Source organism: Mesocricetus auratus, unplaced genomic scaffold, assembly GCF_017639785.1.
Source record: "Mesocricetus auratus isolate SY011 unplaced genomic scaffold, BCM_Maur_2.0 Super-Scaffold_100004, whole genome shotgun sequence".
Classification (NCBI taxonomy): domain Eukaryota; kingdom Metazoa; phylum Chordata; class Mammalia; order Rodentia; family Cricetidae; genus Mesocricetus; species Mesocricetus auratus.
The window spans coordinates 46512513-46524177 of NW_024429189.1; the positions used below are offsets into that span (position 1 = coordinate 46512513).

Here is an 11665-nt window from a genome sequence, read left to right on the forward strand (position 1 = left end):
AGTCTCCTGTCTCCTGCCGATGCTGGCTTTTAACACTCAGTCAACTACATACTGAGCTATAGGGAAATTAACTGTAGATGAATACTGCACTAAAGACCACAAATCCCAAAGCAGCAGATTTCAGATCAGCACAGGGAAGAATCTAGTCTCAGGGTTAGCATAGTAAGGCCCTGCCACTGGAAACATGTAAAAAGAGGCAGGCTATCTGTCTGCTGAGCACACAGGCCGGAGGATTACACCCTGGAGAATGGAAAAGGTGAGAGAAGCAGCTTTCACAAGCACACACTATGTACAGGAGTTCAGTCTGCTTTCTCTTTAGGGAAGTTTAGGACAGAGTGGTGGAGAAGTGGGAGGGATGTGTGCATATACTTGCAATTAAATAAGTTGACTTTCATTAACTGACTCCAGGGCCCAGTAAACAATACACTGCTTTATCAACCACACACAAGAAAGCAGTCCAATGATTTGCTGTCTCTCCAAGACCACTCACAGGCACACTTTGAAAGCCCATGGATTTACAGTTCCCGTCAGCTGCTCTGACTTCACATTCTGCAACTCTCTCCTCAGCATCTGTTCCAGTCTCACCAGACTCTGGCTGTGCCCTTCCTGTTCCCACTTTCTGGCATATTCTTGCCCCTTACAGTTAATGTTCTTGCTTCCAAGAAGTCTCTCCTCATGTGACTGACTGCCCTACTTCCTAACAGGCCCTCTATTCACTTCCCCATTAAAAGCTGCAACACACCAATTCCCCTTAACTGTTTCTTTTCTCCAAAGTTCAGATCTTACAGTAACATTCTAACATGCGACACAGCTTATTTATTATCACATTTATGGTTTACTTTCTGCTTCCTCCTACCTAGAAAGCAAACACAATGATAAAAAGGATTTGTTTCTTCACTACTCTGTTAAAGGCACTTGGAGGAGTCACTGTAACATACAATTCACTCCTCATCTGTTGAATACACAAATGTCTAAAGTAAAGTGTAACACAGAGCCTCACTTCCGCATATGAGATAAGTGGACAGTCATGAAGGGATCTGGGCTGACTGAAGGAAGGAGCTACATGCCTTGCTGATCACTCAGTAAAGCATGCTCCTTCAGAATGATGTTATCATTGCTAGCATTATTGGTCATTCCTTTTTACACATTCAAGTAATTTATGTAGAAGTTCATGCATGTAATTACAGCATTACGTATGACTTTACATGCATTATATATACATGCATACACGTGTGCTGTGCGTGCATACAGACACACACACACACAGAGAGAGAGAGAGAGAGAGAGAGAGAGAGAGAGAGAGAGAGAGAGAGAGAGAGAGAGAGAGAGAGAGGATATCCAGCATGTTTTCTCAACCGCCCCTCTCCTCAATACTATTCTTACCTGTGTGGTGTCAGCATATGCACTATACCATTTTACTGTGAGACTGTAATGTCATAATTCTGTAAAAGCGTCGTTTAAAGGGCAGGGCAAAAACTGACTATCAGCTTCCATCTTTAGCTTAAGTTTCAATACTTACTTTCATGTGTGCCACACTACTTTTCATTTTTTAGAGCCAGTTGACCACATAAACTAGATTCCTCAAGTTGGTTAAAGAAACGCGTACTCAATGGTCTGAGTTCCTTGACCGTTTTGTTTTTCTGTCTCCACACATCACCTAAAAAAACAGTAACATGAGCTTAGTAATGATAATTAACAGAGTGTGCAATGGCATGTTCGTTCCACTTATCATCTGACACTTCATTTTCCTTTATTAGTAAAAAGCAGATATAATAATTTTTAAAATTTAATCTGAAAACAGTGCCACCAAAGGATGTGTCCCTAACAACATGTATTAGTAAACGAGTCCAAATACAAGAGAACAAATAGAAGGCCTTAATGTGATATGGAGCAAAATCAATTTAAAAAGAGGCCTTGTAACACTATGATTGAAATGCTTCAGCAAGGAAAACTTATGCTTACATAATCAAGTATTATATGCAAAAAAGAAACCAATGAAACAATACCAATGGTTATATATCAATTATAAATGAAAGAGCTAATGTTTGCACAGAAACATTCATTGGAAATGTACTCCACATGGAAATGTACCTTTATAGACTGAGATATGTCTTAACCTGCTCTATCAAAGGCATAAGGCTTCAGATGTGTGATATGCACATTTAAAGATGAAGCATTTGGTTCTGAATAAACCTAAATCTGCACTAAATGTCTTCTGTGTGTATATGTGCATGTGTAAACATGCCTGTGGAGGCCACAAGACAACCTCAAGGTGACTTTCCTCAGACATCACCGATTCTTCTTTTGAGACAGGATCTCTCACTGCCTAGAAACTGCCATGGAGGTAAGGCTGGCTTGCTTGTGAATCCCTGGCATCTGCCTGTCTCTGTCTGTTCCATGCTGGGGTTGCAAGCAGGAACCAACATGCCTGTCTTTTCTACAGAGGGTTCTGAGGGAAATCAAACACAGGTCCTTCTGCCTCCAAGGCAAGTGCTTCACTAATGAGCTAACTCCCAGCCCCTAACAAATTCTATTATCTTTCTGTTGAATATATTTTAGTAATTTCTATAAAGTGCAGAATTGGTAGTTACATTCATAAAGACCTACCAATCAAAATTTTTATTGTAATTACATACCTTGTGATGTGAGGTAATGAAATCACAAAAATAAAATGTATAGGAAAATGCAGGGAGTACAACGACCTGTATTCAGTATCCAAATAACTGAATACAAATGGAAAAAGATGAGTGCTAGAAATAGTTGAGATTATCTGTTCTGTCTTTTAGACATGACAGTACTGAAATGTAACTCATTCCTTAACTACAACATCAGCTATTAATATTCTAATGAAACCTAGTGTAAGTTGTGTCACATCCAGAAATGCCATTTCATGGTCTTTCCACCTCCTTGTAGCTCAAGTTCTAATTGGCTTTAATACTAAAAACCCAGAGTCAGACATAGGGGTTAAAGCTGAAAGACCAGAGAAGCAGAGAGGCAGCCACTAATTATTACCTCTACTGAATTCTCAGACCAAAGGGGTGATCCTGTCCCTATGAATCCTCAGACTGAATGCACTGAGCTCCTGTCTCCTCCTGCATTATATTCCTCTCTCTGTCCAGCTGTATCACTCCTGTCTCCACCTCCCTAGTGCTGGGATTAAAGGTGTGAGCCACCATTGCCTGTCCTCTACGGCTAAATAGTGGCTTAACTCCACACTCTGAGCTTCAGGCAAACTTTATTTGTTACACCACAACAAAACATCACCACAGCTCCTCTTTTGTGACCATCCTCAGCGTTGGAGAGGAAGGTAAAAATGCTTTATTTAGAGCTCAGCACTCAAGAATCACTTACTCTCAGCATCTTTAGAAGCCATAAGGTTCTGCTTTTGCTTTCTATTCTCTGTATAGTTTTTTCATTATAGCCAAAAGTAGGGGTCCTGGCTAGTTTTTATGTCAATTTAACATAAGCTAGTGTCATCTGAGAGGAGGGAACCTCAATTGAGAACATACCTCCATAAGATCAGTGTATAGGCAAGCAATGTAAGACATTTTCTTAATTAGTGATTGATGGGGGAGGGCTCAGCCCACTGAGAATGGAAGCATCCCTGGCCTGGTGGTCCTTGGTTTTAGAAGAAAGCAGGCCAAGTGATGCCAGCTATTTGATCACTCTGTGAACCCCGAGATTGCATTATTTACTGGAAAAACCTGTTTCTAGTTATGTGTGGCTCAGCCCTATCAAACACCTTTTATCCAAGAGCTTTCTACTTGAAGACTGCAAACAGGATCAAATAAAGCCAACCACAGATCAAGAGATAGAACAAGTAACCAGTTGACTGGAAGTGAACATGGGATTATTAACAAAAAACCAGAGGGTAAGAGGGAGTCAGGAGGAAGGACAGAGTCTCACAGGAAGTAGAAGGCAGAGACATTCAGTTCGATGAGAGCTTTTTGAGATGACATAGAAGGGAGAGGTTTCTGGGACATCCATGGAGCAGGACGATCAGCTGGGTGCTTTCTCTGCCTCTGAGCTAGCATCTGGGTATTATCGGTAAAATCGAACAATTGAGATTTTATTAAAACCAAAAGTTGAGCAACCCAGAGAAGCAAACCAGTAAGGAGCACTCCTTTATGGCCTCTATATCAGCTCCTTTGTCCAACTTCCTGCCCTGTCTGAGCTCCTGTCTTAGCTTCCCTCAATGGACTGTGATTCAGGATATGTAAGTGAAAATAAACTTCTTTCCTTATCAAGTTGCTTTTGGTCATGGTATTTCATCACAGCAATATCAACCCTAATTAAGACAGCAGGATTTGTCTATGGATATAAACATATTTAGAAGGCAATATGACACTACCTACTTAACTAAACAGGCCCGTGACTTTAACTTTGATGTTTGATAATTGACTGGAATTACACTTTCATGCTCGAGTTTCCTCCTGTGAAGTGGGCCTCAGAATCAATCTGAAAGTGCTTGGTTACACTTATACTAGTAGTGTCACTCTTAAACAGGTGGCCACATCCTGCGTGGCAAGTTGGGAATGAAGTTTGTAGGATTCACATCTGAGTACTGTTTCCTTTCCTCCCTGAACAACCTGTACATGTTCCAGCTCTCTGAAAGCCAGTCAGCAGCAAGTTTTAGGCTTACTTCCAATGTGTTTTCTTTGTATTTTGCAATCAAGGAATGTGGTATCTTTAGCAACAGGGAGGGTCTTAGCTAATTCTGGTGGACAACCACGGGGGATGGTAAGTTTAATCTTTTTCTTTCTTTTTTAAGTTAGTTTAACAAAACTAAGCTAAGCTACAGTGTTGAAAAAAAATAAAGTTCCTTAACTATAATTAGCAAAAAGCATACCTAAAATTCAAAGCTAGATTTACCTGATGCCTAAATCATTCAAGTGCACCCCAATGAAAATGTCAGTATTAGTAAGCTAATGTCAAGTTGACAAGTTATAAAATGGAAAATCTAGAAAGCATTCTTATCCCAAAACTGGCCCACTCCTTTGAAGTGCCACATTTAAAAATTATGATGTTAATAATAATACTTCTTTCTGAACAGCAGTAAGGAATTCTTATTTAATCAGCATACCTAGATGGACTGTGCAGACATGGTTAAAACAAAGGAATCACTTGCCTCCACAGTGCCAGAACTGGCATTTTGTCTGTGATTCCAGTGATTTCTCAAACCTGGCTTTTCTCCTTGTCTATCCACAGTAACAGCAACTGTCTATGTATTCCCCTTCAACATGCTTTATTTAAATTTAGGAGTTTTCTTTCTGACTAGTGTTATCCTTTCTGTCTGTATCTTTCAACACTCCAGAGCCAATTCCAGACACTCACATATAATAGTCTACATTTCCATGTCTCAAAACATAAAGAGCAAAGCTGGTAACACTGTACAAGCCAGCTGCAGTTAAGAAAGGCATGCAAACTCCTCTCCCTGACCAGATGTACACAGAACATGCCTCAAGGAAGGTTCTGAGAACTCAGAATGTGAGAGCTTCATGTTTGGACTAACAGGAAATCCCTGCAAAGAGAGCGATTTATCTAGAATTTAAAGCTCTCGCTGCTCTTCCCAGCACCACTACAGACTTTATGATGAATTATTAAATTCTTTGTCCTGTCACAAGCAAGCAACTCAGCAAAAGTGCACCTGCTTTGCTAGCAAAGATGTATTTACAACAGAAGATGCAGCACACCTGGGAACAGCACTTTACAATGATGGTGATTTTCCTCTCTGTTCCAGAAAGCAAATATTTAGTAACATTTGTAAGACACACTTCAAACTGTGAACCAGAACCTATGAAACTACATATTTAGCAATTACATTAAACCTTCAAAACATGAGGAAATACACTCATGGCCGAACTGCACAGGCCACTTCTACCACCGTCACTTGGGTGTGTTCAATTCATGAAACATGAGACACAAAACTTGCTGATCGTCTATGCTGCTGCATTCTACAGATGAATGCAGGCTTGGTAAACTCTAAATATTCTAACAGTGCTTTAAAAAAATACAGGTTGTCCCATGGAGAAATGGTAATATTAAACAATACTCAAAATTCAAGAACAATCTTAGGTTGGTTCTAAATGTCAAAAGGGAAGGGGATACAATGGGAGTCTCTGAGATATGCCTTCCATTTCCAAGTAGAAAATGAGAGGAAGACTGGCCACAAACACACACACACACACACCACACACACATTCTCTCTCTCTCTCTCTCTCTCTCTCTCTCTCTCTCTCTCTCTCTCTCTCTCTCTCTCTCTCTCTCTCTCTGTGTGTGTCTCTGATGCATGTATGAACATTAGCATGCCAAGAAAGAAAAAAATCACAATTTTAGGTCATCATATACTTCTAGTGCTTTTTAGAAAACTCACCAGGTACAAGTACAGGTTGACAATGCTTTACCTTAACCTTAAATCTCAAACTCTCTGAAAACACCAAGATTTCTGTTACATATGATGGGGTGATGACTTGTACCCCAAAGGGAAAACACTATAAATATTCCACAGATTGTATTTTTCCCTAAAACATGAAAATTCACAAATGTCAAACCAGATCTGATGCAACCATTTGTAATACAGACATGAAGACCTATGCTTGTTCTGCTTCAAGTCACTAGTGTGAATTCAATCCCCAAATTCCCACACAAGGGGGAAGCTGTGCAGATAGTAGCAGATACTATTGCCTGTTTCTTAGATACACTGACAAACATTTAATCAGTTTTCTGGTCTGATTCTATGTGCAAAAAGAGTTTCTAGTTTAGAATTATGAGACACCTTATGACAAACAGTAATATGCAGATAATTAATAAAAACTAAAAATAATTTTAATGAGCCAGGTGAGCACTATACACCAGCAACTGGGAAGTATTATCTGTCTTCATTTCTTGTATCATGAAGCTAATTAATCCACATTTAAATAATAAAGGTAAAGGAGTGAATGATACAATCATTGCTTACTTGTTAGAAAGATTTTTAATTTGTCTATAAGACCTCTGAATGTGTTCCTTTTTACCAATTATCTACGAGAACTGTAATCTAACCATTTTGCTTCAATATACTAGCCATCCATCTTTTAGACTAACAGTACTGGCTTCCTTTAGTCTTCAACAGTAAAAAAAAGTACATGTATATGTTGAACTTATTTACAGGTCCATTTAAAAATAAATTATGGCATTTACAGACAAATTCCTTTGGGCCTGTCCTTCTGTCCTAATTTCTCTCTCCCTACACAGCTGAGTTGGCCTATTTAATAGGTCTATACTTGATGCCTCTTATTCTTAACCTCACTAAATTCCTCTTCCCCTCTGTACTCGGCTTTCTATCCCTACTATCTCAGTGTCAATCAGAGTTATACAATGACCTACTGCAAAATCCAGAAAGAACTCCCTACTTTGACCAGAAATTGCTGCATATGGGGTACTGCTGAGTCCTTCTCCCTTCCCTTCCAAGTTGTCACTCCTCAGCTGATATATCTATCACCCCTCATCTCAGCCTCTGCCTCTAAGTTATATTTCTGCTCACTGATTCTTTCATGTGTTCATTACTATAATCTCAACCCTGGAAGCTTTTGCAGAATACGGTATATAAGAACATGTAACTAACCTTAACCTTTCATCTCCCTATACTCTCTCAAGAGCACCTCCATCCCCACAGTATCAGCTGAAACTTCAGTCTAGCCACATCTTCTCTATGGAGCTCCAGTCAGTCAGAGGAACCTCTATGTGGATTCCCACCAGTCTGCCAAATGAAGGCAGTGTAAACTGGAACTGTTTCTTTCTCTCCATCTCAAACCAGCTTTTCCTCTAGCTTGTCTCCTACAAATGTTCCCAAGTGACAGTTCATTTTTCTTCATTCCCAGTCAGTTATGAGTCCTGACTTTATTCATTCGCTTAGAAGAAGAAACCAATATGCTATTCTCCCATCTGCTACCTGTGTACAGGAGGCCAGTGGAAATTTCTGTTTAGGGAAGGTCTCTAATGAGACCACTCCAGTTTCATTTCAGAGGCAGGCTGAGTTTGACAAGTTTTCTCAGTCTTTTCTCACTGGCTGTAAACACTTTTAAAGTGTAAGTTCCTATGCACACTAAACTTTCCTTCCTTTTATGGAGGGCAACAGTATCCTTGAAAGTCTCTGTAAAGCTGCCCATGTGGGAGTCAGGCTTTCACATTAAATACATATTCCATTAGGACATGTTTTGGATTAGCACACAATTTTCAGAAGTCCTTAAAAGTTCTGGAAACAGAAACCTTTGTCTCTGTCTATTTCTACATGTTTCACTATACATTATTTTTTAACAGAAAATAATTTCTCAGTAGCAGTCGTGCTATTGAACAGAACAAAGCCTAAGGGGCATCCTCCTTGCTCCCACCCCCAAACACTGAAACTTAAGATTCATTCTCATAAGCCTGTTTCTTCTTGGCTTGCTTTCCCATACATCCTTGGCTCATGGCTTATGTACCAGGAGATAGGGCTTAATTTTATGCAGTAGCATGGCAGCTCACTCTTGAGCTAGGGTATCATTACAATTTCTCTTGATCTACTGACTAAACTCAGTTTTTTACCCATTTTCATGATAACAAAGGCCAAAGGCCTAAATTTAAAAAGATCATCTTCATCCTCACCATACTCAATAATACATCCCTTGTAATAAAACACTTTAGTGCTTCTAATATGTACCAGATGTTTTCTTCATTTGCTCAAGCCTGTACTTGGGATTCTCTTTGAGGCTGTAACAACTGAAAAATATATGATACAAGACCCCCAAATGATGAAGCTATAGCAGTTACAGTCTTCCGGGTAAAAACTGTGGCTGTGGAGAGGGAGATACTTACATTATACAACATACAAGACATCAAAAGTCAATGTTCTTATCCTTAAGGTAGAGAAGAAATATCTAGATGTAGCTATACCACAGACATATTTACTGGAAAAGAAAAAGGCTGGGGTGTACAGAAAGCAGGAGGTACTAAGGCCTAGTACTGAAGGACAAGTAAGAATTATCCATTTACCAAGAAAAATGGTCATTCTGGATAGGGGACCATATGCATACAGTCTCACAGACACAAAAACAAAAACAAGGTTGGTGACTTAAAGTCACTAGAATAAATGGAACATATAGAAACTGAACATAAATGAGATGGACCATAAGAGACCCATGAAGCTAAGCCATGACTTTTTATGGATACAGCAGAGCTTTGAAATTCTCAATCATAGACAGTACCCGACACTTAACAGGTTCCAATTCTAAAATCAAGTTTGAAAAGGGGAGGGTGGTTTTTTCATTATCTTTGATCCCTTTGAAATTCTCAATCATAGACAGTACCCGACACTTAACAGGTTCCAATTCTAAAATCAAGTTTGAAAAGGGGAGGGTGGTTTTTTCATTATCTTTGATCCACAAAGGACTCAAGTTAGTTTGACAACATATAAAGAACACTCCTCTACCTCTTATTCTCGGAACCACCAAGCTGTCTGTCATAATCTGCATCAAGTCAGCACCATTAGGGGTTGTACCCTTTCAGGCATCACTGAGGAAACTGAACCCTGGTGGTACAAACACAGGTGTGTAGCAGAGGCCTTCATCTAACCTTCATACTATTTTGTATCCTCCCCTTCCCCAAATCAAAATCTAGTCCTCAGCTTTCCTAATTAAATGTAGGGCTGAATATATTCTGCTAACTCTCAGAGAATGGGCTGGAATGACCTCTCTGATCATTAGAAGTTTTTGTTTGTTTGTTTCTAGAGCACAGTCTGGCTTAAAGGAGGTCTCTCTATAGAAAAATTTACAACGTAGCCTCTAGACACACAGCACTACCACCTGCCACAGAAGCTCTGGTCTAGAGGGAAACTACTCAATAAACTGCTTCAGAGAACTCATCAGATTATGGAGCTTTGTGCAGTTTAAGCCACTAATGAGTTAGGTTCAAACACAGATGAACTATCAGTTCATTCTGGGTCTCTCATCGCAGCTGATTCTTTAACCACTGAAGCTTTTCCTAGAGAAGGAAGCCCCATACTTGCTTTTCTGCTTTCTGCTCATGAGGGTTAATGAGAACACAAAAGCAAAGCTGTGTTTGAATCCACTCCTTTACCCATGTGCTAACTTTTAAGAAAATCCTTCCAAAGTTTGCGCTGTGGTCAGCATCCAAATGTCTTTTCCCACGTTCACCTGAGAGATGTAAGAAAACGTGTAACAAGCCTGAGGGGTTGTTGAAATCCATACTAGAGGCCTTTGTGTTCCACTACCCTCTCATGTTAGTAATCTCAGACTTAAACAGAAAACAAAGGAAATTTGACAGAACAGCTGGATAACAAATAACCACTTCATTTTGGATCTAGGCTGTGCCCTCACTGAGTCTGACTAGGCCAGTCATGAACAACTTACAGATATTAGGGAGAGACAAAAATGCAGTCTATTAAATACAGTGCACATCCCAAGTGGCTGGTGCCAGCAGAGCTCAGCAAAAAGTTATTCGGGCCTCTGAAACTGGCATTACAAATGGTTGTGATTCACCTTGTGGGTGCCTGGAACCGAACCCAGGTCCTCTTCAAGAGCAGCAAGCGCTCTTAACCTCCAGGTCATCTCTCCAGCGGCTTACCATGCTTAAAATAACTCAATTCAGGCTTCCCCAAATCATCCTCCGCTTCCCTCAAATAAACGTTAGCGGATACAATGGATAAAATTGCCTTGCAATTATAGCAGGTGAAAATAACTGGTACACACACTGCTGCTTGCTAACGTGTACTACGGGTCCTGCAGCTTGCCAGGGGCAGTGGCTGCAGACCTGTTTGGGACTAAAGAACAGTACGGGTATTTTACAGTTAGGATTACCGATAAGAGGTAAAACCCACACCAAGCGAAACATGGAGCACTAGGGCTAAGTCACATGACAAAAGTTCAATCAAGTCAATGAGAAAGAACCAGAAATGAAGACGTTAATAGGGTTGGCCAGTGAACTATTAAATTGAATGAAACAGCGCATTACTACAGTTTAATGCCAGCCCTGGGTCCTGGGCAGCTGACTGAGGAGCAGGGGACTTCAGCAAGCGGGACTGTGAGGACACTGACCCCGGGAGCTCGCAGGACAGGTGTCCCCCGCGAGAACCCAGAGCACAGCCCATTCGCGCGCTCCCCTCCAGCAGCGCCAGGCCAGGCCGCTCACGCCGCACCGCGCGGGCGGCCGGTGGAGACAGCGCAGCCACGCGCTGAAAGCGAGGCCCACCCGGCCAGCACCCACTCGCATGCCCCAGTCCTCTACACCCGATCTGGCACCCGCCGCCCCCACTCTGGCTCCTTGACTATCCGGAGTCTCCAGAGTTCGGTAATTACCTAAAGCGCCACCATGCCGCCATCACACCGGAAGTACGTCACTTCCTCTTCCCGGCTTAAGACAGAGCGAGAAATTCATAAAAATCTGGCAGTAAATTAACTTTAGTATGTTATAGTAGTAATGATAATACCATATAGCAACACCAGAGTCAAATCAATCCAGCTGTTCCTCCTTACCAATACCGTGAGAAAAATAGGAGTTCATGTGAACTACAAAGTCCAGCATCCTCTGGTAGCGCGGACGGAAATGAGAAGCCATATCCTGCCAAAGATAACCGCGGTGCTTCATGGGAATTGTAGTTCGTAGTGGATAGTCGTTCACAATAGAGAAACTT

The 11665-nt window shown here is 40.9% G+C and overlaps 1 protein-coding gene across 2 annotated transcripts in view; it reads right to left on the reverse strand.

Annotated features, from left to right (window-relative positions):
- Cwc22 (CWC22 spliceosome associated protein homolog) overlaps positions 1-11460 on the reverse strand; it is a 44660-nt gene extending 33200 nt beyond the window's left edge. The window contains exons 1-2 of one of the 2 annotated variants that reach the window (XM_040745682.1): positions 11331-11460; positions 1520-1657 (exon numbers count right to left, since the gene is read on the reverse strand). In XM_040745682.1, coding sequence (XP_040601616.1) covers positions 1520-1546 — 27 coding nt within the window. In that variant the 5' untranslated portion in view covers positions 1547-1657; positions 11331-11460. Of the gene's footprint in view, positions 1-1519; positions 1658-10514; positions 10539-11330 lie in introns of those variants that run through there. The other variant, XM_040745683.1, reaches the window with a different exon arrangement.
- Positions 11461-11665: the final 205 nt, after the last annotated feature.